Source organism: Pygocentrus nattereri, chromosome 8, assembly GCF_015220715.1.
Source record: "Pygocentrus nattereri isolate fPygNat1 chromosome 8, fPygNat1.pri, whole genome shotgun sequence".
Lineage (NCBI taxonomy): Eukaryota > Metazoa > Chordata > Actinopteri > Characiformes > Serrasalmidae > Pygocentrus > Pygocentrus nattereri.
In genome coordinates, this window is record NC_051218.1 from 4,586,999 (window position 1) to 4,609,589 (window position 22,591).

At 40.7% G+C, this 22,591-nt stretch overlaps 2 protein-coding genes and 1 long non-coding RNA gene across 3 annotated transcripts; all 3 read left to right on the plus strand.

Annotated features, from left to right (window-relative positions):
• The first annotated feature begins 2,663 nt into the window (after positions 1-2,663).
• On the plus strand, positions 2,664-5,469 carry LOC108428091. The gene is made up of 3 exons (XR_001857900.2): positions 2,664-2,835; positions 3,172-3,289; positions 3,447-5,469. It is a non-coding gene; the product is annotated as an uncharacterized LOC108428091 (long non-coding RNA).
• Positions 5,470-9,607: 4,138 nt separating this feature from the next.
• On the plus strand, positions 9,608-10,912 carry LOC108428092 (C-C motif chemokine 4 homolog). Its single transcript, XM_017698810.1, has 3 exons — positions 9,608-9,750; positions 10,347-10,470; positions 10,722-10,912. Exons 1-3 carry the CDS (start codon positions 9,675-9,677, stop codon positions 10,789-10,791), a joined length of 270 nt encoding a protein of 89 aa, XP_017554299.1. The 5' UTR covers positions 9,608-9,674; the 3' UTR covers positions 10,792-10,912.
• Positions 10,913-16,784: 5,872 nt separating this feature from the next.
• Positions 16,785-21,957, plus strand: LOC108428093 (C-C motif chemokine 13-like). The gene is made up of 3 exons (XM_017698811.2): positions 16,785-16,976; positions 20,633-20,750; positions 21,697-21,957. The coding sequence occupies exons 1-3, from the start codon at positions 16,811-16,813 to the stop codon at positions 21,746-21,748; spliced, it is 336 nt and encodes a 111-aa protein (XP_017554300.2). The 5' UTR covers positions 16,785-16,810; the 3' UTR covers positions 21,749-21,957.
• The last annotated feature ends 634 nt before the right edge of the window (positions 21,958-22,591 follow it).

Genomic DNA, 22,591 nt, shown 5'->3' on the forward strand with positions numbered 1-22,591 from the left:
GTTCCACTTTAAATGGAGAAGCAGTTACATTCTGACACATGTATAAGTACCCGAATGTAACTGCTGTGGATCACTAAAGATGAAACAGTGTGTGCACAAGGAGTTTGCACTGCTTGTACATCATGATATTTGTGCTTATTTGGTGCAACTGGTGTAATGATTATGACAAAGCTTATTTCTGAGGAAGAAGTATAAGCAGCATTCATACATGGTATATAAAGCTTATGTGGACATTTGAGTGCTATTATCTACAGTACCCAAGCCAACTTTCTCTAAAGAAGATAGAACAGCCAAGCTATTGTCCATATTTAAACACTTACATTTACACTATTTCTGTCAGCAGATTTCTATATGTTTGGCAAAAGAGGTGCATTTTGACAGAAGGAGTCGAAATGTCTCAGTGCCTAAGCTACTGATAGAACTTGTGTGCAGCTCCATCTTTGTTAAATAACGGCAGTCCAGGTGGTCTCGTCCCCATATACAATACAAAAAGAGATGTGTGGAACAGGCTGGTTTAACAAAGTCAGATTCCTGAGCTCCTAATTTACCAGACTTGTTTGTAGAGTTTGCAGCAGTCAAATAGCGGTATTTACACAGTTATCTGGTTGGGTGGACTGACAACTGAACATGTTTGTGCGTAACAGCTGGCTGTGGTCAGGTCATGACCACGATACCTCACAGCTCAGTCTCAGCATGACCAACCTCACCTGTGCTGCTGCCTCTCTTCACTAGTTAAAATGAACAAGCTCTGCCAGAGTTATACAGATGAAGCAAGTACCTCATCATTTCTCTCTGTATCTCTCTCTATCTCTCTGCCTTTATTTTCACCCTCTCTTGTATTCCCTCACTCTTTTTCTATCTCTCTCTATCTATCTATCTCAGAATATATCAGACCTCCTAAATAGGAAGTGATGTTATTCTGTAATGTTCTCGTGTGTGTGTGTGTGTGTGTGTGTGTGGTGGTAAAGCTCACTGAATCTCACTCTAGAAAAAAAAAAAAAAAAAATCCCCTTTCTTCCCCGTTCTGATGCTCGGTCTGCACTTCAGCAAGTTGTCTTGACCACCTCTACATGCCTAAATGCATTGAGTTGTGGTCAAGTGATTGGCTGATCTATAGTGTATATATATATATATATATATATATATATATGAGGTTTTCTTCTGACAACAGTGATTATATATACGAGTGCATGGCACAGTTGTGTTGTGTTGTGTGAACATCTAGCCTGTAGCCTGATGTAATGACACTGCAGGATGCATTGCATGTTTTGAAACTGTGTCCACAAAGTTGGCCCACCCACTTTGTGTGTATGTTTGTATATGTATGTATGTAAAGTTTACGGTGGACTATCATGTAACACTTTGGAAACAGTCCCCACTTTCGACCTAATACTGCCAGGGGGTGCTGAAGTTGGCCGTTGAGTGTGGCATTGGCTTCAGGTACCAGTAGGCCTTGATGAGATATAAAATCAAGAGAAAGCACCACCTTCCAAAGTGCTCCACCCGAGGCTCGCAATAACTACCTAACCTGAACACTTCATTCAGCTTCTGAGAGAGAAAAAGGCATCTGATCTGACAGTGGATTATGAAGCTGGGACCAGACCAAAGACTTTGATTCCTAGTTTGAGTTCTCTTATCTGCTCCTCAATGGGCTGATGTCAGACCGCAGGCACTCCTATATTCTCTATACTACTCACTCCTGGAAGGAGCTGGATGTCATGTTTGAACATTGTGAGCTGTAACATCTTGCCTTGCTCTGCCCTTGTCTTTCTCTGGTTCTGTCTGTATCTGCCTTTGTTTACTTTCCTTTGTATGTCTTGTCACGTGCTTTTACTGGTGGTTTGCTGTCTGTTTCCTGTCTCCTTGTCGTCTGGCTCACCAGTGTGTAGTTTATAGCTCTCATTAGCTCCAGTGTTAAATGTGCAGTGTTAAATAAGGAAAGTCTGTGACACTGATTCATCGCTTACAGAAATAATTGCTATTTGCAGTCATACTTTTCACCATTTTACAGCCAAGTAAGATCATTGTCAGAGAGACTAAGCTTGTGTGCAGCTGCCATGGTTTCCCTAAAAGCTCAGTACATATAGGTATCAGCATTCAGTGGTCCCACGTGAACTGTGGTGTAGCCCTTTGCTTTTCATCTGCTGTTGGTCCACGTTTCTACTTCAGAGTAACAGCACTTACAGTTGACCAGGGCAGCTCTAGCAGGGCAGAAATTTGACAAACTGACTTGTTGGACAGGTATCATCCAGAAACAGAGCTGTGTTGTGTGACTGAGTCTACTGCCAATGCTGGTCTTTGGGGATTACATGGCTGTATGCTTGATTTTATGTATCTGTAGTAATGGTGTTGCAAATCGTACTAATTAGGAGTGTCCACATACTTTTGGATGTGCAGTGTAGCAGTTTGGGTTCGGTTTAGTGAATTTCAAGGAGAACATGCCAGTTGTTTCTTGCATAATGAATAAAGTGCGTCACAGGGTTTTCAATAACTGTCTGATGTTTAGTGTGCTGAACTTATCAGATGCATGAGACTTGTTATCATCATTGGTCATCTTCATACTAGAGCTTCTGCTCTGTGCTCTGAGAGGAAGATGTGGTGAATGGAGGAGACTGAGGGGGGGCAGAGCCTTTAATAAACACTTGAAAATGAAGTGATTTTTTTGAAAAAGAAAGAGAAAGCGTGAGAACCTCAGTAGATCAAGCAAAAGTTACAGACAAAGAGAGAAACATTCAGAGCTTCAGACGCCTGCAGAGAAGATGGAGATGAAGACGAGCTGTGTGTGTTTAGTCCTGGGGTTGGTCCTGCTGATGACCGTCTCCTCAGATGCTAACCGTGAGTTCAGAACATCTAATTTTATATCAATATGTATGTTTAAATGTGGATTTGATACTTTGACACTGCACTCATACTTCGTTTTCCTTCTATACTAGCAATAATATTATTAATAATTAGCACAATTATAAATAACAGCAAACACTATTAGAAATCATTGTAAGCTATAGTAATTAGTGAACAATTATTAACAGTACATGTTAAGTTCTTATTACCATTTCTTATTATAGTATGTTATAATAGTAATAATAGTACTAAGTGTGCAAAAAATGCAGTTTTTAGTGTTTCACAATTAGAAGGTCGGGCTTTCAAAGGCTTTCTTCTCCTCTTCCTCAGCGATTTCCCTTAACCATCCTGATCTGTGCTGCTTCAGATTCACCTATTTTAAAATTCCAGAAGAAGAAATCCTAAACATTGAAAAATCCCATTCCAACTGCCCAAAGAACGGCTATGTGTGAGTGTCTAACTTTTATTATGTGGTATAAACATGCTTGCCTCTATATTAAATCTGGTTTCCTATTGAATACCAGTAGATGCAAATGTCTTTGTTAAAAGAAACCTGGTTCTCAGCGCCTGCTCCAGCAGCTAACTGCCGTATCTGTGTCTTTCAGCTTTACAACGCCACAAGGCAGGATCTGCAGGGAAACCGTCTAGCATCCTGAAGGGAAACAAGATGTCAGTGGTGCAACTTCCAGAAGACCCGGACACACCATGAAGACTACCTAAACGCAAAAGCTTTGCATGAGCCTGCATCATATGATTTTTTGTCAGTCGTTTTAATTATCAATGCATTTTAAGGCTGGAGATTAAACTGTAACAATGCATGGTGTAAAAAATAAGTCATTAATATTGTCTTAGTAAATAGACATTTTAGATATAGATTTACTCATTGCCTCGCTTCAGTTTAGTCACTGCTAATTCCCTCCGGCAGATCTTAATTCCCTCTCGGGTTTCTGACAATGCACACCTGGGGCGTTGTTGTGAGTTCACTTATGAGCTACTAAATGCCTTGTGAATAACAGTTAAGACATAAGAACAAAAGTCCCCTGTCAGACTGATTAAAACAGGTAAATAACTGGATGCACAAGGTTGTGCGGATAGCCAATTAGCATGGAACTGACTAAATCCTCTTCCTTCTTGGCTCTGCAGCAGTGGAGTTTTGCCAGAAGAGCCAGTGACACAATACCAGAGGGTGTTAAGCTAAAACAGATTGTGCGAATTACTGTGGAGAGGCCAGATTGATGTTAGACATGTTCTCACTATCAGCACCGAAGAGAACGTCCCGCACCTGTGAGATGTTATGAAGGTGATAATACTGCTGTGAATAGAGACAGGCCAACGTATGTCTGGAGGAGGAGGAAGAAGCATGCGTTGAAAAAGACACCCTGCCTGCAGTGAAGCACAGCGGTGGCTCGGTGATGCTCTAGGGCTGCTTTGGTTCCCTTTTCCTGACTTCTGCCTTTCGACTGCGGTCATGAGGACTCAGGGGAGCTGCTTCACCTGCTAGCTCCTGGGCCAGAACGGTGTCAGCTTCCTACCCGTTCTGGGGTAATACCCAAACTTTGGGTAATTTCCACCGCAAGGACTGGTCAAAGGCTGGACTACCTCGAAGTACTGGGTGTTTATTGCAGACAGCTTAAGCATAACACACAAATGAACCGAGTGGCTGTGTTAAATGAAAGAAAAGGGGGTGGAGGTGTGAGAGGGAAGAGTTTGCGTGTTGCTCGAGGCTACAGCACACGGCGACTACAACAACAGGCACCACAATATCCATAATGCAATGCGTCCCCAAAACATTAACCTCTTACATTGCCAACATTTTGCGTCCTCTGGCACTGGACACCTGCAGTGTGTGGAGGGCAAGATGGATTCAATACAGTGTCAGAAATTCCTAGGAGAAAACGAGCCTTCTGTGAGGAAGCTGAAGCTTGGGTGTCACTGGATCTTCCAACAGGACAGTGATCCCTAGTAAAACAGACAGAATTACTGTGGATTGGCCAGACTGATGCTGGTAACTCAAGCTCCTTTGCCTTCACCTTCCACTGAATGGTGATCTGTGAGGGGCTCAGACAGTACTGGAGCTCATCAACAGCCCATTAGATAGAGAGAGCTTCTCTATCCACAGCAGAATTATCACCTTCGTAACATCTCAACGGTTCGGGATGTTCTCTTCTTTGCCGATAGTAAGACCCAAGAGCTCTGTTGCATGCCTGAAGAGAGGTCTTGACCTGAGGAACCACATTGCACCAGCCCTCCAATCCCGTGATTTATTGATCTTCCTCGATCCACCAATCATCGCTCCAGTTCCCCTGAATGCTGATCTGTTACACCTGCGCTGTCTGTCATGTGACTATCCTAGTTTAGTATAGAAGCCTGGGCTCTAGAGTGGTATAGTTGCGAGGTACTGCTTCTCTTGTAGACCTACTGTACTGTTCGACTTTGTTTTTGGTTGCCCTTTCTTGTGCATTGGACTCTTTTCCTGGATTACTCGTCATTGTCTTTTTTGTCTTTGCCCTTCTGGTTATGCTTACACTGTTTTGCCTTTTTGCTATTTTGGATTTGACCTATGCCTGTATGATGACCACGATTCTTGCCAATGCTGTTTCAATTAAAGCCTCATCTCTTGGTTTTTACTGCAAGCGTCTGACTGAGTCAGTCTCGTGACATTAGAATTATTATTATTGTTATTATTATCATTATTATTACCTGAGTATTTGTAAATAGCAACTGTGACTTACTAAATATGCAGCCCACTTATCTCCTGTGACTGACCTCACACCTCCCCTGTCGCTGATGTGTTTGACTGGAGGTCTATTTCACAAAGCTTATCAGATGTAAGCTGACAGGAGAAGCTCATAACCTTGACCAACCTGCTACACCAGGGGTCAAGAGTAATTGTACTTACACTTTGCTTGGACACAGACACCTCGCCTGCAGTCCAGCCCATTTTCAGAGTTCACTGACACAGTTGTACCTCCAATCCTCTCTGGTCTCAGCCACAAGCCTGTCTCACAAAAGCCTCCTCAGGTTCCCTCAATTGGCAGCTTGGTAGAGGGCGAGAGAACACCCCACCCCACTGACCAGAACCCAGCCCAGCTTCAGCCGTTTGCTGCAAATGAGTTCGAAATGTGTTTGTGCCTAGGGAACTGTTCACAGTGAACAAAACTAGTGAACAGTGAAATAAACACTACAACCATCATCCCTACAACCAAAGAAACCTGCTCAGAAACCAAGCACACAAACACATCCATGTGGGCCGTAAGTTCACAACAGCTTTTAACCTCAGAAAAAAGAAGTGTGAAAGAATATTGTGTTTACAGCGTTTTAATAAGTGCAGAGCCACTAGAGAACCTTCACTACATCTTGGTATAGATTCTACAAGACTCAAAATTCTACTCATCTAAAACTTAACTGGAGCGATTCTTCCAAAAGATATGCCTTCACTTGGTGATAGTGGTGGAGAGCACTGTTGGGCTCAGATCTGCTGACCGCAAAAGCCATAGTATGTTATTTACATCATTTTCAGGCTCAGGAAAGGGGTCATGGAAGAGATCACTCCCAACAGGATAGAATTGTAGGATAAAGGTAATGAATCAGAATAAGTAGATCCAGTTACAGGTTTTGTAGGTACAGTTTATTCCAAGCCAACTGCTAATAAAATAAAACATGCACGACAAAAGTCTCTATGGAGAAAAATTACATCATATAGATAAATGAGATTTCAGAGCTGCAGCTTCTGTACGATATACATTATACAATGCACAATACAGAGTGAGAGATAGAGAGTGAGAGATAGAGAGAGAGTGAGAGATAGAGACAGATAGAGAGAGAGAGAGAGTGATATATATATATGGGTCATTCCATGGAAATGGCACATTTTGAGTCCTCATCACCTCTTTAGGTGTATTTTATCTACTGGGTCACAAAAATCTATATTTTAACAGCTTTACACATACATTGGAATATCTCCTTTAATACACTGTATTTTTTTTTATTTGATCTTTTTATGAGAACTTTGTTTATTTATTTATTTTTGCTGACACCACCTATTTTGTCATGTCCCTCATGGCCTTCAACGAAAGTATACTTAGAATATACCAAATACAACTATAAAAAAGTCCATATATTTTGATGTCAACCTAAACAACTGTCTGTGTTTAATTGTTTGTGATATTATTTTTCAAAGTTAATTGATAATTATTTATTAAAATCACATTATTTAGTTCTGTACCTAAGTAACCCCTCAACCCCGTAACACAAATGAATCTCCCCCACAAAAACAATGGTATGATCCATATGATCCATATACATCAAGAAGTGACATCACTCAAGTCTTTTGGACAACAGGACAGCAAAGACAGGCAAGTGGCTTCCTTCTTTTATTTAATTTTGGTCATTTATCTTGTGATATTGTGGTCGCCAAACTCAGTGACTCAACACCGTCACATGAAAAAAAGATAGAAAACTATTACTTATAAAAAAAGTTTTTTTATTTCAAAACTATATGCTAATTCTGAATCTCATGCATGTCATGTGCTCTCTCTCTGGTGTACAGTATGTAGAGCAGCGGCCATTTTGTGCAAAAATCACAACCCCGTCACACTCGACCCCGTTACATGTTTGACTGTGAGGTTTACAGATCAATGATACATTTAAGCAAAAAATTTGAAAATGTCAAAGTCCAATTTGAACCATTCTAGTGGAATGACCCATATATATATATATATATACATAGAGAGAGAGAGAGAGAGAGAGAGAGAGAAATAGAGAGTGAGAGATAGAGAGTGAGAGAGAGAGAGTGAGAGATAGAGAGAGAGAGAAATAGAGAGTGAGAGATAGAGAGTGAGAGAGAGAGACAGATAGAGAGAGAGAGAGTGATATATATATATATATAGAGAGAGAGAGAGATAGAGTGAGAGATAGAGAGAGAGAGAAATAGAGAGTGAGAGATAGAGAGTGAGAGAGACAGATAGAGAGAGAGAGAGTGATATATATATATATATATAGAGAGAGAGAGAGAGAGAGAAATAGAGAGTGAGAGATAGAGAGTGAGAGAGAGAGAGTGAGAGATAGAGAGAGAGAGAAATAGAGAGTGAGAGATAGAGAGTGAGAGAGAGAGACAGAGAGAGAGAGAGAGAGTGATATATATATATATATATAGAGAGAGAGAGATAGAGTGAGAGATAGAGAGAGAGAGAAATAGAGAGTGAGAGATAGAGAGTGAGAAATAGAGAGAGAGATAGAGAGTGAGAGAGAGAGAGTGAGAGATAGAGAGAGAGAGAAATAGAGAGTGAGAGATAGAGAGTGAGAGAGAGAGAGTGAGAGATAGAGAGAGAGAGAAATAGAGAGTGAGAGATAGAGAGTGAGAGAGAGAGACAGAGAGAGAGAGAGAGAGTGATATATATATATATATAGAGAGAGAGAGAGATAGAGTGAGAGATAGAGAGAGAGAGAAATAGAGAGTGAGAGATAGAGAGTGAGAGATAGAGAGTGAGAGATAGAGAGAGAGTGAGAGATAGAGAGAGAAAGACTCTCTCACCAGCTCAGACTTGAGATACTGACAGAGCAGATGAAGACGCGCTGTGTGTGTGTTCAGCCCTGGCGCTGATCCTGCTGATAACAGTGTCCTAAAAGACTCAGCATGAGTTCATAACATTTTAACATGTTTTAAGAACATGCTATTACTTATAAATACTAATTAGTACTATTAATACTACTAATAATACTACTAACGATATTAAGAACTAATTATAGTCAAAACAACAGTACTCATTAATGAAACACTGCAGTGTGAGGGGCAATAGATCCATCCATCCATCCATCCATCCATCCATCCATCCATCCATCCATCCATCCATCCATTATCTAAGCCGCTTCTCCATCAGGGTCGCGGGGGGTGCTGGAGCCTATCCCAGCAGTCTTCGGGCGGAAGGCAGGATACACCCTGGACAGGTCGCCAGTCCATCGCAGGGCAGACAGACAGACTCAGACAGTCACTCACACCCAGGGGTAATTTAGCATGTTCAATCGACCTGACTGCATGTCTTTGGACTGTGGGAGGAACCCGGAGAACCCGGAGGAAACCCACGCAGACACGGGGAGAACATGCAAACTCCGGGGCAATAGATAAAAGATGATAATAGTTATTAATGTAGCACTACACAACTTTGTTGTACAGGCTGTTTACCCAGGTCTAGGCTGTAGCGTAGGCACCTTTAAAAGGTCAAATGTCTTCTTTTCAGTTGTTTTTTCTTATTTTTGGTTGTGAAACTGTGAAGATAAAGTTTCCTGTAACGGCGAGATACAGTCGAAGGTGAGTGAATCAGGGCTTTTCACTTATTTACCACAAGATATTTGTGGGCTTTTGGCTTTGGCACTTAACAGTCCCGTTCTGTGATCCTGTCTGTCATAACACTTTTGTTGCCAAACGCGGTAATTAGAAGGACTGTCCACATACTTTTGGACACAGTTACAGTGTAACGTAGAGGTTTGGATTTAATGGATGATGTACTAATGAGTTTTTGCGTAAAGAATCACATCACAGCATCGCAGATGAATCATAGAGCAAACAAAGCATCACAGATTGTCAGTAACCGTCTGGTGACTCGTGCACTGAGCTTATCAGATACATCAGGCCTGCTATCATGGATCATCTTCACAGTCGAGTTTCTCCTCAGCGCTCTGAAAGGAAGATGTGGTGAAGGGGGGAGACAGTGGAGGAAGAGCCTTTAGTGACGAAAATGAAGTGATGCCTTTAAAAGAGTGAGAGACTCAGCAGCTCAAACCGGAGATCCAGACGGAGAGAGGAGCATTCAGAGCTTCAGGCGCCTGCAGAGAAGATGGAGATGAAGATGAGCTGTGTGTGTTTGGTGCTGGGGCTGGTCCTGCTGATGACCGTCTCCTCAGATGCTCAGCGTGAGTTTAACACGCTTTTAAGCTTTACTTGGAGATCCAGACGCAGATTAACACACTATAATCAGGGGTGGAGAAAACTTGAGTAAGTGTACTTTGTTACTGTACTTAAGTACATTCAGAGAAGTCGTTACAAGTCTCAAAGACCAGCCGAGTTCCTGAGCGTTTGATTTTTTACTAGAAAGTCAGATCAAATGGAACGGTTCTGTTTATTAATCACAGCTCCGTTCTTGTAGTAAGACTGTACTTGTGGTAAGACAAGGCAGCTTTGCTAGTCTAGATGACGCTTCTCTCGGTAACTCTGGATATAGATATTTATTACTTTGGTGCTCTTATTTGTACCCATACATTCAGGTAAATATAGCTTCTCTGTACTCTTTCCACCTTTGATTATAACCCAGCAGTAAGAAAGACTAAACTACAGTAATAATAATTATAATCAGCACTACTACTGATAATAACAGTACAAACAACTGCTACTGATAATGGAAATCAATCATTATAACAACATTATTCATTGTTTTTATGATTATAACCATACTTTCTTAGTGTGGCGGTAGAAGACACAGCTTCAAACTCTTTCTTCTCCTCTTTCTCAGCTCTTGCCGTTTCCCAGGGCCATCCTGACTTGTGCTGTTTCAACTTCGCCACTAGTGACATTCCAGATACGGAAATAACAGGCATTGTGAAAACACATCACAACTGCCCAAAGTCCGGCTACGTGTGAGTATCTGCCTTTAGAAGATGTTCGTCATCACTGTCATCAACTCATATCTCCAAAACAGGAATATTTCAGAAGAAGAAAAAAAAAAGACGCCAAATTTAATCAGATTTTCAGAGATTTTAGCACAAAATTTAAGACCGCTTCAGTTGACGAATCATATAAGATGAGCAGATACAAGGTTTGATTTACTGATTTACAGTGTTACATGAAAACATTTGTTTCTATATTAAATCTGATTTGCATTTTTCAGGTTTACAACACCGAACGGCAGATTCTGCAAGAAGGACCTGCAGTCCAGCCACAGCAAACAGAGCAGCTAAAAGCTTTACACGCCCATTTAATCATCACAGGATTTTATCGACCAGCGCTTTGCTTTATCAGTATTATCAGTGATCTGTTTAACTCTGTGGAAATAAAAGTCTAGACACAATATTTTGCTTCTTTTCAGTGTTATTAATGCTTATTTTATGCTGTGGATTCAAATAAAACTCTGTCTTGAGCCTTTCAACTGAATCATTTATATTGTCACAGTATTACACGGATGTTATATGAGAGAGTGATGCAGTGAGAGTGATATAGTGGTGATATTGTAGAGGCTGGATTCATGTTCTAATGCAGAACCACAGAAACGGTGTGTGATAGTGAGATATGAATGACGCTTATTGTGTTTAGTGTAATCATCTAGTAATAATACATGTTTAGGTAAACAGAACAGACAATAATTCAAAGAAAAGGAACCGCACATTAAAAGTGTTTCAGAATATAAAAACATGCAGTGGTGTTTGTTGTGGGCTCCAGCGTTCTGAAAGAGGTGATCTGTTAGTCTAGCAAGTCAGACTTTTGCCAGTGGTCAGGGAATCTTTGTTTAACATGACCAAGAGCCACCAATGTGGACGGAAAGGCCCGTTTAACTGGTGGTCAAACCAACAACCCAACCACCCTGTTTTGGTCCAATCTGTGGAAAACAAATCGGCGCTGGTGAGATTCTTGCTCAAGAGATATAAGTGCTCCAAGATCTTCACTTTTCATGAATACAGAAACTTCATCTCACTCTGAAGATGTTCACTGTTCTCACTGTTGGCTTGATTACAACCAGTAAACAGAACTGCATGTACACAGATGCGTAGACAGCCAACCAGAATGGAACTGACCAAAGCCCAACAGCTGTTGAGTTCTGGGTAAGGAGAAACCATCAACTGACCAGAAGGCGTTTAGCTGAGAGAGGCCCAATATTCCTGTGTGGAGAGGCCAGACTGAGGTCGCACACTGAAGGGAACGCTCTTGAGTGCAGGACCTGATGAAGGTGAGAAGCTGAGCCAGAACTGGAGCTCATCAACAGCCCATCTGATAGTGAGAGCTTCTCTATCCACACAGAAACATGTTGCTGTGGGGAAAGAAGCTCTCACTGTCTAATGGACTGTTGGAGCTCCAGTACTGTGTCAGCTTCACACCTACATCAGAGATCATGTGTCCATTCAGTGGATGATGAAGGTCAAGAAGCTTCAGGTCTACTGTACTCAAGAGTTTTTGGGTTAAGAATCACATCACAGCAGCTCGGATGAATCATAAAGCAAACATAAAGCATCACAGATTGTCAGTAACTGTCTGGTGGCTTGTGCACTGAGCTTATCAGATACATCAGGCCTGTTATCATGGATCATCGTCATACTAGAGCCTCTGCTCTGCACTCTGAGATGAAGATGTGGTGAATGGAGGAGGTTGTGGGGGAAGAGCCTTTAATGATGAAAATGAAGTGATTACAAGAAAGAGCGAGAGAATCAGCAGCTCAAACTGGAGATCCAGACGGAGAGAGGAGCATTCAGAGCTTCAGGCGCCTGCAGAGAAGATGGAGATGAAGATGAGCTGTGTGTGTTTGGTGCTGGGGCTGGTCCTGCTGATGACCATCTCCTCAGACGCTGCCCGTGAGTTTAACACACTTTCTAGCTCGAAATATAGATCCAGACACAGGCTAACGTGTTCAAAATAGTACAGACAATGTGCAAATATACAAAATTTAGTGTGCTATTATTAGAACTGTATTATTAGTAATAACAAAAACAATGCAGAAAGTGCAGGCCCAAGTGTTTCACAATTAATAGACAGGTCTTTGAAAGCTTTCTTCTCGTCTTCCGCAGCTCAGGCTCTTCAACATCCTGTTAATCGCTGCTTCGATTTCACCACTTTTCAAAGTCCAGACACAGAAATCCTAGAAGTTGTGAAAATAGACTCCAACTGCCCAAAGACTGTGTGAATATCTGTCGTTGTAGCCGTAGATCATCACTGTCAGAACAAGGGCTGCATCTCCAAAATGAGAAATTTTCAGGAGAAGAAAAAACATTCTTAACCTTAATGTTAAAGTTATGTAATGGGATATTTTCACATCTAATGAAATGAAACATTCCTATTTGTCCATTCATTGTGAAAATTTGGCACAATGTAAATGACAAGCGCTGTTTCCAAGACAGTTTAAAAAAGATGATACAAGGTTTTATTTTGGCAGGTTCACTGTTTTATTATGTAAAATAATAACATTTGTTTATATATTAGATTGGATTTCCTGCATAATATCAGTAGATGAGACTCTCTTGGCTGAAAACAAAGTTATGTTAACTGTGTTTTTTCAGTTTTATAATGCCGAAGGGCAGATTCAGCAAGACATTTACTAATTATATCATATGCCATATAAAAAACATTTCTTTCTATATAAATGTTGAATGGCTATTTTCTATCTGTAGGTGAGACTCTCTTGACTGAAGACATAATGAGATGAACTGTGCTGTCTTTCAGGGTTACAATGCCAAAAGGCAGTTTCTGCAAGAAGGCCCTGCAGTAAAACTAGATTTCAGAGCTGCAGCTTCAACAGAACCCAGACGCAGCAAACAGAGCAGCTAAAACATTTACACTCCCATTTAATCATCACAGCATTTTATTAATCACCGCTTTGCCTTTTCAATAGTGTTGCCTCACAGCAAGAAGGGTCTGGGTTCGATTCCCCGGCCGGGTGACCAGGGTCCTTTCTGTGTGGGGTTTGCATGTTCTCCCTGTGTTTGTGTGGGTTTCCTCCCAGGAACATGCAGGCAGGCCAATTGGAGATGTTTGCCTCTAGGTGTGAATGCATGTTTCTGTGTAACTACCCTGTGATGGACTGGTGACCTAAGCTTTCTTGCCTTCTGCCCAATGACTGCTGGGATAGGCTCCAGCTCCCCCTGCGACCCAGAAGGATAAGCGGCTTCAAAAATGTGTGTTTTCAGCATATATGCAATATAAAATAATACACAATACGGTTTCTATACAATGTATAATGTATTGCTTATTCTATGGTGTGGATTCAAATAAAACAATATGACACATTTCAAGTGAATCTTATATATTGTCATTGTATTACAGGGATATTATAGTGATGTAGTGATAGTGATATAGTAGTGATATTGTAGGTTGTGTGTGCGTTCTGATTCACAACCACAAAAACAGTGTGTAATAGTGAGATAAGGATGATATATATTGTTTTCATCATCTTGAAATAATGCATGCTTGGGCAGCCAGAACAGACAGAAACTGGGTTTTGGGCTCAAGTGTTATGAAGGAGGTGAAAAGGTAGTCTTGCAAGCCAGACCTGTTATCACAGAGTCTGGAGTATTCCATCATTCAACATGACCAAGAACCACCAATGTTGACGGAAAGGCCCGTCAACAGACCAAGTCATGTGAGGATATCTTGCTTAAGAGCTTCTAAATGGTTTAAGGCAATCCCTTGAATCACTTCAAGATGTGAAACCAAGAACTTCACTTTTTTGTAAAAACCTAGTCCCATTTCTTCTTTTAACCCCTACCCCTTGTTTCTGAGTGTCAACCTAACCCCTTGGAACTGAATTACAAAGGGTAGTGTTTGAACTCCGGCTCTACAAAATGGGACCCTCAAATAAAAAGAGCATCACTTAATTAACAGCTACTAGCGCCGCTCTGTAGGTGACCCTGCCCGTCTGCAGTGACAGCAGAGGAGGGGAAAGTTCAGCTGGGCTTTAGTTACATTTAGGGATCATAAGCCTTCAAAGAGGGGGGCAATTATTTATTATCGCCCACCGGTAATTCTTTGGTGATAAGAAGCTGACGTCAGATATTCACCAGCTTCTTGTTCGAAGTTTCACCTTAAATGATGCAGCAGTTACATTCTGGCGCTTCAGGCAACAGAACTGCTGGACTATTTAAGGTGGAACAGGAAAGTTAACTAGCTAGTTACTGAGACATAATCATACTATTAGAATTTTTTATACTTGCTATGAAGAAAATAACCAAAATACACTGAAACAACATTAAACTAAGATAATATGATCATTTTTAGCAGAGGAAATTCTCACTTTTGTGGGTTTCTTTGGTCGCTCACTCAGCCATCTGGCCGGTTTTTCTTTTTTTCCAATAACTCTCTGTTTGGAGTCTCTAAAAACGTCCATTAGGAGGGCCATGTAGCCCCAACACATCACCCTACGTTCCTATCTCAATAATTTACAGCATTTAGCAGACGCTCTTATCCACAGCGACTTACAAGACAAGAATTGGGACAGCCTAACCCTAGATGTGAACGCGCAAAACAGAGGGCTAAGGGCTCAGTGGTAGGGCCGAGGGGTGAAATGGGATTGGGCCTTAGACTATTGTCACTCTAAAGAGGTTCAATGTCCTTGTTATGTGCAAACCATATAACTGGCTGCAGGAGTACGTTTCCCATTGGACTAATTACAGCTGGTAAAAGAACTGTATGCAAACAGTTGTGTGGATAACCAATCAGAATAGACCTAACAAAAGCCCGATATTTCTGGGAACAGGAGTTCTGGCCAGGGAGCCACCATCACTCAACCAGACAATGTTTACCTGAGAGAGAGAGCATCAACATTACTGTGGTGAGACTGATGTTACACACTGAAGGGAAAGTTCTTGAGTGCAGGACCTGATGAAGGTGTGAAGCTGAGACAGAATCTGAAAACATCAGATCTGAGTCGCATTAGGGCAAAAAGTCAGACTTGTGCCACTTCAACATGGTGATGTTAACATAGCCTAAGAGTGGCATTCAGGTTTGTGAAAAGACAGTTTACAGCTTTATTAGGCTTCCATGTGTGACTGGTTGATTGGCTTCTGTTCACCAAAGTTAATATTTTTTATTTTAATATTTGATTGTTTCTGATTCTGTGAAGTTGTGTTGTAATCATGTTTATCACAATCGACAACCCCGCGGTTCATTGGGTAAGGGATATTGTGCCCCATCAGTCATTTCTTTCACCCCCCTTGAATAGTTAACCCAGCAGCCGGGCCTAGCGAATGCCATGCCCCTCGCCCATGTACTGTTACAATAGATTTCACCGCAACCTTATCAATCAAATATAACATTTTTCATTATTTTGTGTGTCCATCCTATACCTTTATTACAGTCCATTCTTTTCAGGAGACTTAACAGAAATGTTCATTTACTTCTGCTCTTAGTCAGAAGTAAATTTGTTTGTTGTACCCCTTTGTGGTTGAGCTGATGTTACTTTTTTTGATGTTTTTGCTTTAAAATAACACTTACATTTGTCCAGGGCAGCTCTAGCAGGGCAGAATTTTGACAAACCGACTTTCTGGACTTGCGTCATTCTGTGACAGCGCCGTGTTGAAAGTCATTGAGCTTTTCAGTATGACTCAGTCTACTGCCAGTGTTGGTCTGTGGAGGTTGCATGACTGTATGTTTGATTTTATGCCTCTGTTAGTAATGGTGTTACCAATGACAGGGGTAGTCGTGGGCTGGAGGTTAGGGATCTGGCCCTGTGACCGGAAGGTTGCCTGTTTGCTCCCCAGGGCCGACAGTCCATGACTGAAGTGTCCTTGAGCAAGACACCTAACCCCCAACTGCTCCCCGGGTGCCGTGGATAGGGCTGCCCACCGCTCCAGGCAAGTGTGCTCACTGCCCCTTAGTGTGTGTGTGTTCACTAGTGTGTATGTGGTGTTTCACTTCACGGATGGGTTAAATGCGGAGGTGGAATTTCCCCAGTTGTGGGATCAAAAAAGTATCACTTAACTTAATGACACTAATTAGATGGAGTGTCCATATACTTTTGGATATATAGTGTAGCAGATTGGGTTTAACTGACTGAATTGAAAGGATATTGTATTAATGAATGATTGCACCGTGAATAAACTGTGTCACAGGGTTTCAGTAACTGTCTGATTTTTAGTACACTGAGCTTATCAGATTCATCAAAACTGCTATAGTGGGTCATCTGCGTACTAGAGCTTCTGCTCTGCGCTCTGAGAGGAAGATGTGGTGAATGAAGGAGGTCGTGGAGGGCAGAGCTACATGATTTAATAAACAGTGAAAATGAATTGTGAAAAAAAGAGACTCAGCAGCTCAAACTGGAGATACAGACGGAGAGAGGAGCATTCAGAGCTTCAGACACCTGCAGAGAAGATGGAGATGAAGATGAGCTGTGTGTGTTTGGTGCTGGGGCTGGTCCTGCTGATGACCATCTCCTCAGATGCTGCCCGTGAGTTTAACACACTTTTAAGCTTTACTTGGAGATCCAGACACAGATTAACACACTATAATCAGGGGTGAGAAATACTAGTAACTGTACTTTGTTACTGTACTAAGTATAACGTTGGACTTTCAGAATAGTTGTTACAAATCTCAAAGCCCTTGTCCTGTCAAGTTTATACGTCTTATATGTTTTAATTATGTACAGTGCAGGAGATACTTTTCTTTTTCTTTGTCTCTTGTAAATCAGTTGATTTCTGGCAGAATTGATTTTTTTTATTAAAAAATGTATTTTATTTTATTAAAATTAATGTTTTGTGGTGGAAACAGTGGTAAGAAGAGGTAGATTTGCTGGTCTGGATGACATAGAGCTAGGGTTAAGAGGGTTTCATTAAAAATCATTAAATAAACCAGGAAAAGAGAAAATAAGATAGAAACAAGACTTTTAAACAAGAACTAAACACACGTCAAACACAAAAACTGCACTGTGTATGAAAAAGAATGATAGATTATAGGTGACTTACATCATATCTCACTAAGCTAAATGAAGGAATATATGGAAATATTTTAAAACATAAAGATGACAAATTTGTATAACAGTATAATTTTTTGTGTAGAATGAAGACCTTGATTTTTAAAAAGCAAGCTCTGCTCCTGAGGAAAAAAATTAGTGATTTTCACAGGAATTAAAAAAAAAAAAAACAGTACACTGAGACTAAAGGCTCTCCGAATAAAACACAGGACAGCAAGCAGTCACTGTAGAATGTGTAGTACATCATGTATAATATAGTTAAAACTGTACTTCTCTCCTTGGACTTTTCCTTATTTGCTAAAAATCTCTTATCATGCCAAAGTTAAAAGATCAATCTGATAGGAATCTTATTGTGAGACCCCTTATCAACAATAATCATACATAGAGGTCATTCTAAAACTTTAAATGGGCATGTTTTGGGGTTTGTCTGTCAAGGCCTCTCATAGTTCATAAAGTTTCATATTGAAGAGTCCTGCTTCTGAACTTTGATTGTGGTAATTTGTAGACGCTCCCTGATCAGCTCATAGATATCAAAAGTTTAAAAAGGCATACATTTCACATGAAAACTAAGAGACAGCTTATCTTAGTTACAAATAGTGATAATTACAACCTGGTCTCATGGGATATACGTACCCCAGACCACTTTAATCAACCTGGTCTCGTGGGATATACGTACCCCAGACCACTTTAATCAACCTGGTCTTGTGGGATATACGTACCCCTGATCACTTTTTATCAACCTGGTCTTGTGGGATATACGTACCCCTGATCACTTTTTATCAACCTGGTCTCGTGGGATATACATACCCCAGACCACTTTAATCAACCTGGTCTCATGGGATATACGTACCCCAGACCACTTTAATCAACCTGGTCTCATGGGATATACGTACCCCAGACCACTTTAATCAACCTGGTTTCGTGGGATATACGTACCCCAGACCACTTTAATCAACCTGGTCTCGTGGGATATACGTACCCCAGACCACTTTAATCAACCCGGTCTCATGGGATATACATACCCCAGACCACTTTAATCAACCTGGTCTCGTGGGATATACGTACCCCTGACCACTTTAATCAACCTGGTCTCATGGGATATACGTACCCCAGACCACTTTAATCAACCTGGTCTCATGGGATATACGTACCCCTGACCACTTTAATCAACCTGGTCTTGTGGGATATACGTACCAATGACCAATTTAATCAACCTGGTCTCGTGAGATATAAGTACCCCTGACCACGTTTTATCAACCTTTTTTGCAAAGCCACAAATACGTACCCTCAAGTACATTTTGCTGCGCTTTTGAGAAACAAATGTCCGCTATGGGGGCGCTATAGAGAAGTGTGCACTTTAATGTAACATTGCCATTATTTTGCCATTGAAACTGACTGTATTTGAGGTTTTGATTCATTTGAAGCTGTCAGTCATCAGCACTATTTTAATGATAAAATCTAGAGTAATTTCGGAGCACCTGTGATGTCTGCCAGTTCATGAGTGGGCAAAGCAGGTAGCTAATGCCGCTTCTAACACAATACGTAGCTATAGCTATAGCTGGGTCTGTTCTCCTATAACGTTAGTTTGGTGGATAAAGAAGATTGTGTACTTGCTGGCTACCAAGCAGAGGTTCCCATAACCTTTTGGCTGAAGTTATTGGGGGACGGGGGTTCTGTCCCCCTACACGTGGTCAGAGGTACATATATCCGATGAGACCAGGTGGGATAATTAACTCCTGAAGAAAGAAATCATACATGTGAAACTATAATGAAACTAACTTTACCGCTCAGGAGACTTCTCTTTTCACATTTCAGACTGATGGAATTGAACTTCATCTGCAGTTTCAAGGAAACCTTGTACACTGCTTGTTTTCCACATGTATTGTTTTTCACTCATGAGCTCTTTCTCCATCACGCAGGGTTGGCAGACTTGAGGTTTTCCCAAAAATTCCAGTTAGTCTGAAAGTGCAGTGTGAATGGGAATTATACAGTCGCAGGTGCATTTTCTGCCTGGACAACTTTTTAAAGTAATAGCAGTCGCTAAAAAAGGTTTGAAAATGCAAACAGCTGTTTTAGAAATGTATATTGATCCTAGTTCTGAATTGCTGGCAACCTGTTCTGTTTCCGAAAGTAGCAGAGCAGCAAGAAAGCAAACAGTGACCACAGCAGCAGTCCAGAACTCAGTTACATTTACAGGCAGACGCTCTTATCCAGAGCGGCAGTTTGATCATTTTAGTCAGGTAGGCAAAGGTAGTATTAGGAGTCTTGTCCAAGGACTCTTATGAGGTGTTACCCACTACCATATACCAACCAGACGTTGCAGTTGGATCTGCACCATTTATTCATTCAGCGGACACGAGTCTGGACTCCATTTCCCGGGAGTCACAGGGGACTCATGTGACTGATTGCCAAGCACCTGCCAAGCATGCTCCTATCAGCGTTCACAATCCCCCAGACACGGATCACCTGTGGACTAGATCATATGACCTTACTAGGTAGTATTTAGGTCCAGGCTTAGAACAGGAACACTGCGAAGTGTTGTATCATTGTGATCTACTGAGCGGTTTGTTGATGTTTGCTTCCTTGTGTTTTTCACCCTTTGCTTTGTCTTCATTGTCAAAAATGACAAATTTACATCTTAATGTGATTCTGCTGGTAAACAAGCTGTGTTTATACTGTACCTGCAATCTGTTTACCTTCGTTTTTCTGTAATATGCTTTCCTTTTGTTGAATCCTAGTGTAATGCCATCACATGTGATCTATTATTACCCATCCCTGCATAGAGCGTGGCTTGTACCCAGCAGTACAGTTCATTTAAAGCCTTAAAACAATAAGAATGACGTGGTGACTCTCTTAACTTTTTGATGGCTTTTTAATCGAATGTGTTTAAATGTAGATATCTTGAACTTTGAGACTCTTATTTTGTGCTCCTAATTCCAGTGAAATAATTAGTACTGCTTCAAAAATGAATGCCTACCATTGGCAATGGAATTATTATTATCATAAATATTATTATGATTATACTACTAAAATTTTCATTAGTTGTAGAGATAGTAAAGGTAGTCAGTTATCAGTTCAGTTGTTCAACAGTTAGAAGGAAAGACCTTCACAATCTTTCTTCTCCTTTTCCTCAGCTCTAGTTCTTGGCCAGCCTAATCTGTGCTGTTTCATCTTCGCCACTTTAAAGATTCCACATCAAGAAATACAAGCAGTTGTAAAAACACATCACAACTGCCCAAAGCGCGGCTATGTGTGAGTATCTGACTTTAGAAGATGTTCATCAACACTGTCAGAATAAAACCTCATATCTCAGGAAAACAGGACAAAACTTTAAAAGATGCAGATCATCACAGTCGGAATAAAAACTTTAATGTATCATATAATGAGATTTTTTTAGATTCATTTTAGAACATTTTTGTTGGTCCAGTCATCATGAACTTGTCAACTGACAATACAAAAAAACAGCTACTGTCTCTAATTACAAAAACGGTCCCACTTTATATCAAATGTGTCTAATAACTATGTTGTTACACATTAATAACATATGCAACAACACTGTAACTACTGATGATTTAGTCAGTGTTACAGATGGATTACAGAACTACAGCCTATGTAATTCCACATGTGTTTCAACTTGTTTTGCCTCATTTACTTTCCTGTAGTGTAGTGTTAAAGTTACACTATAAAATAAGTGGACAGTTCCTGTGTAGTTGTTACGTAGGGACCATGTAATAAAGGAGTTGTAATGTAGACATTGCTATAATTTTAATGTAACACGTTAAATGAATGTTACAGAAGATGTTTTAAGATAAGAGGGACACCTTCTGTTCCAGTATGGTTACAAATGTAAACACACATTTATGTTATTAACCTGGTATAATTGCATGAGAGAGAACAGGCTGTTACAACTTTCAAGATACACTTGTGCAATTACATTAGGCAAAACTGAAGTTGATACACATGTGTAATTATGTAGGCTGTAGTCCTGTAATCCATCTGTAACAGTGAATAAATCATCAGTAGTTACAATGTTATTACACGTTATTCACATGTAACTACACAGTTATTAGAGACACTTAAACTAAAGTGGGACCAAAAAACTAACAAATCACAGATACAGGGTTTTGTTCTGATAGAAATTATGTGATGTGTCACAAACACAATTGTTTCTATAATAAATCTGATTTGCATCTTTCAGGGTTGTGGCGAAAAGAGGCAAGTTCTGCAAGGAGGAAGTAGTCCTGAAGTAAATCAGTGCTGCAGCTACAACGGAACTCAGACGAAGCTGACATAGGGCCTAAAAGCTTTACGCAGTCTTTTTAATATTATCACTGATTGTTTAACTCTGTGGGTATGGCAAAAATGTCTGCAGAGAAAAACTAACATCATGAAGACAATTTAGGTTTTCTATAGGATATAAACTGTACAAAGAGCTTCTATATACTCCAGATACAGCACAAAGAGGTTTTAACAGTTTTACATTACTTATATTACTTTTGTCAATTAATTTATTACTTCTTTTTAACATTATTAATAGGTATTTTATGCTGTGGATCAAAATAAAACAATGCATTGCAAACATTTCAAGTGAATCCTTTATATTGTCTTAGTATTACATGGATATTATATAAGAAATGTGAAATTTCCTCACTACTAAATATTCCACAGTCAACTGTCAGTGGGATCATAACAAAGTGGAAGCGATTGGGAACGACAGCAACTCAGCCACGAAGTGGTCGGCCACATAAAATGACAGAGCGGTCAGCGGATGCTGAGGGGCATAGTGCGCAGAGGTCACCAACTTTCTGCAGAGTCAATCACTACAGACCTCCAAACTTCATGTGGCCTTCAGATCAGCTCAAGAACAGCGTAGAGAGCTTCATGGAATGGGTTTCCATGGCCGAGCAGCTGCATCCAAGCCTTACATCACCAAGCGCAACGCAAAGCGTCGAATGCAGTGGTGTAAAGCGCCGCCACTGGACTCTAGAGCAGTGGAGACATGTTCTCTGGAGTGGCCAATCACGCTTCTCCATCTGGCAATGCGATGGACGACTCTTCGTTTGGCGGTTGCCAGGAGACAGTACTCGTCTGAC

Bases quoted from the DNA above. Each gene is read 5' to 3' on its own strand.
- LOC108428093 (XM_017698811.2), top strand. From the start codon at position 16,811: ATGAATTGTGAAAAAAAGAGACTCAGCAGCTCAAACTGGAGATACAGA. The intron at 16,977-20,632 runs GTGAGTTTAACA...CCTTTTCCTCAG, and splicing joins CATCTCCTCAGATGCTGCCC to CTCTAGTTCTTGGCCAGCCT. The intron at 20,751-21,696 runs GTGAGTATCTGA...TGCATCTTTCAG, and splicing joins TGCCCAAAGCGCGGCTATGT to GGTTGTGGCGAAAAGAGGCA.
- LOC108428092 (XM_017698810.1), top strand. From the start codon at position 9,675: ATGGAGATGAAGATGAGCTGTGTGTGTTTGGTGCTGGGGCTGGTCCTG. The intron at 9,751-10,346 runs GTGAGTTTAACA...CCTCTTTCTCAG, and splicing joins CGTCTCCTCAGATGCTCAGC to CTCTTGCCGTTTCCCAGGGC. The intron at 10,471-10,721 runs GTGAGTATCTGC...TGCATTTTTCAG, and splicing joins TGCCCAAAGTCCGGCTACGT to GTTTACAACACCGAACGGCA.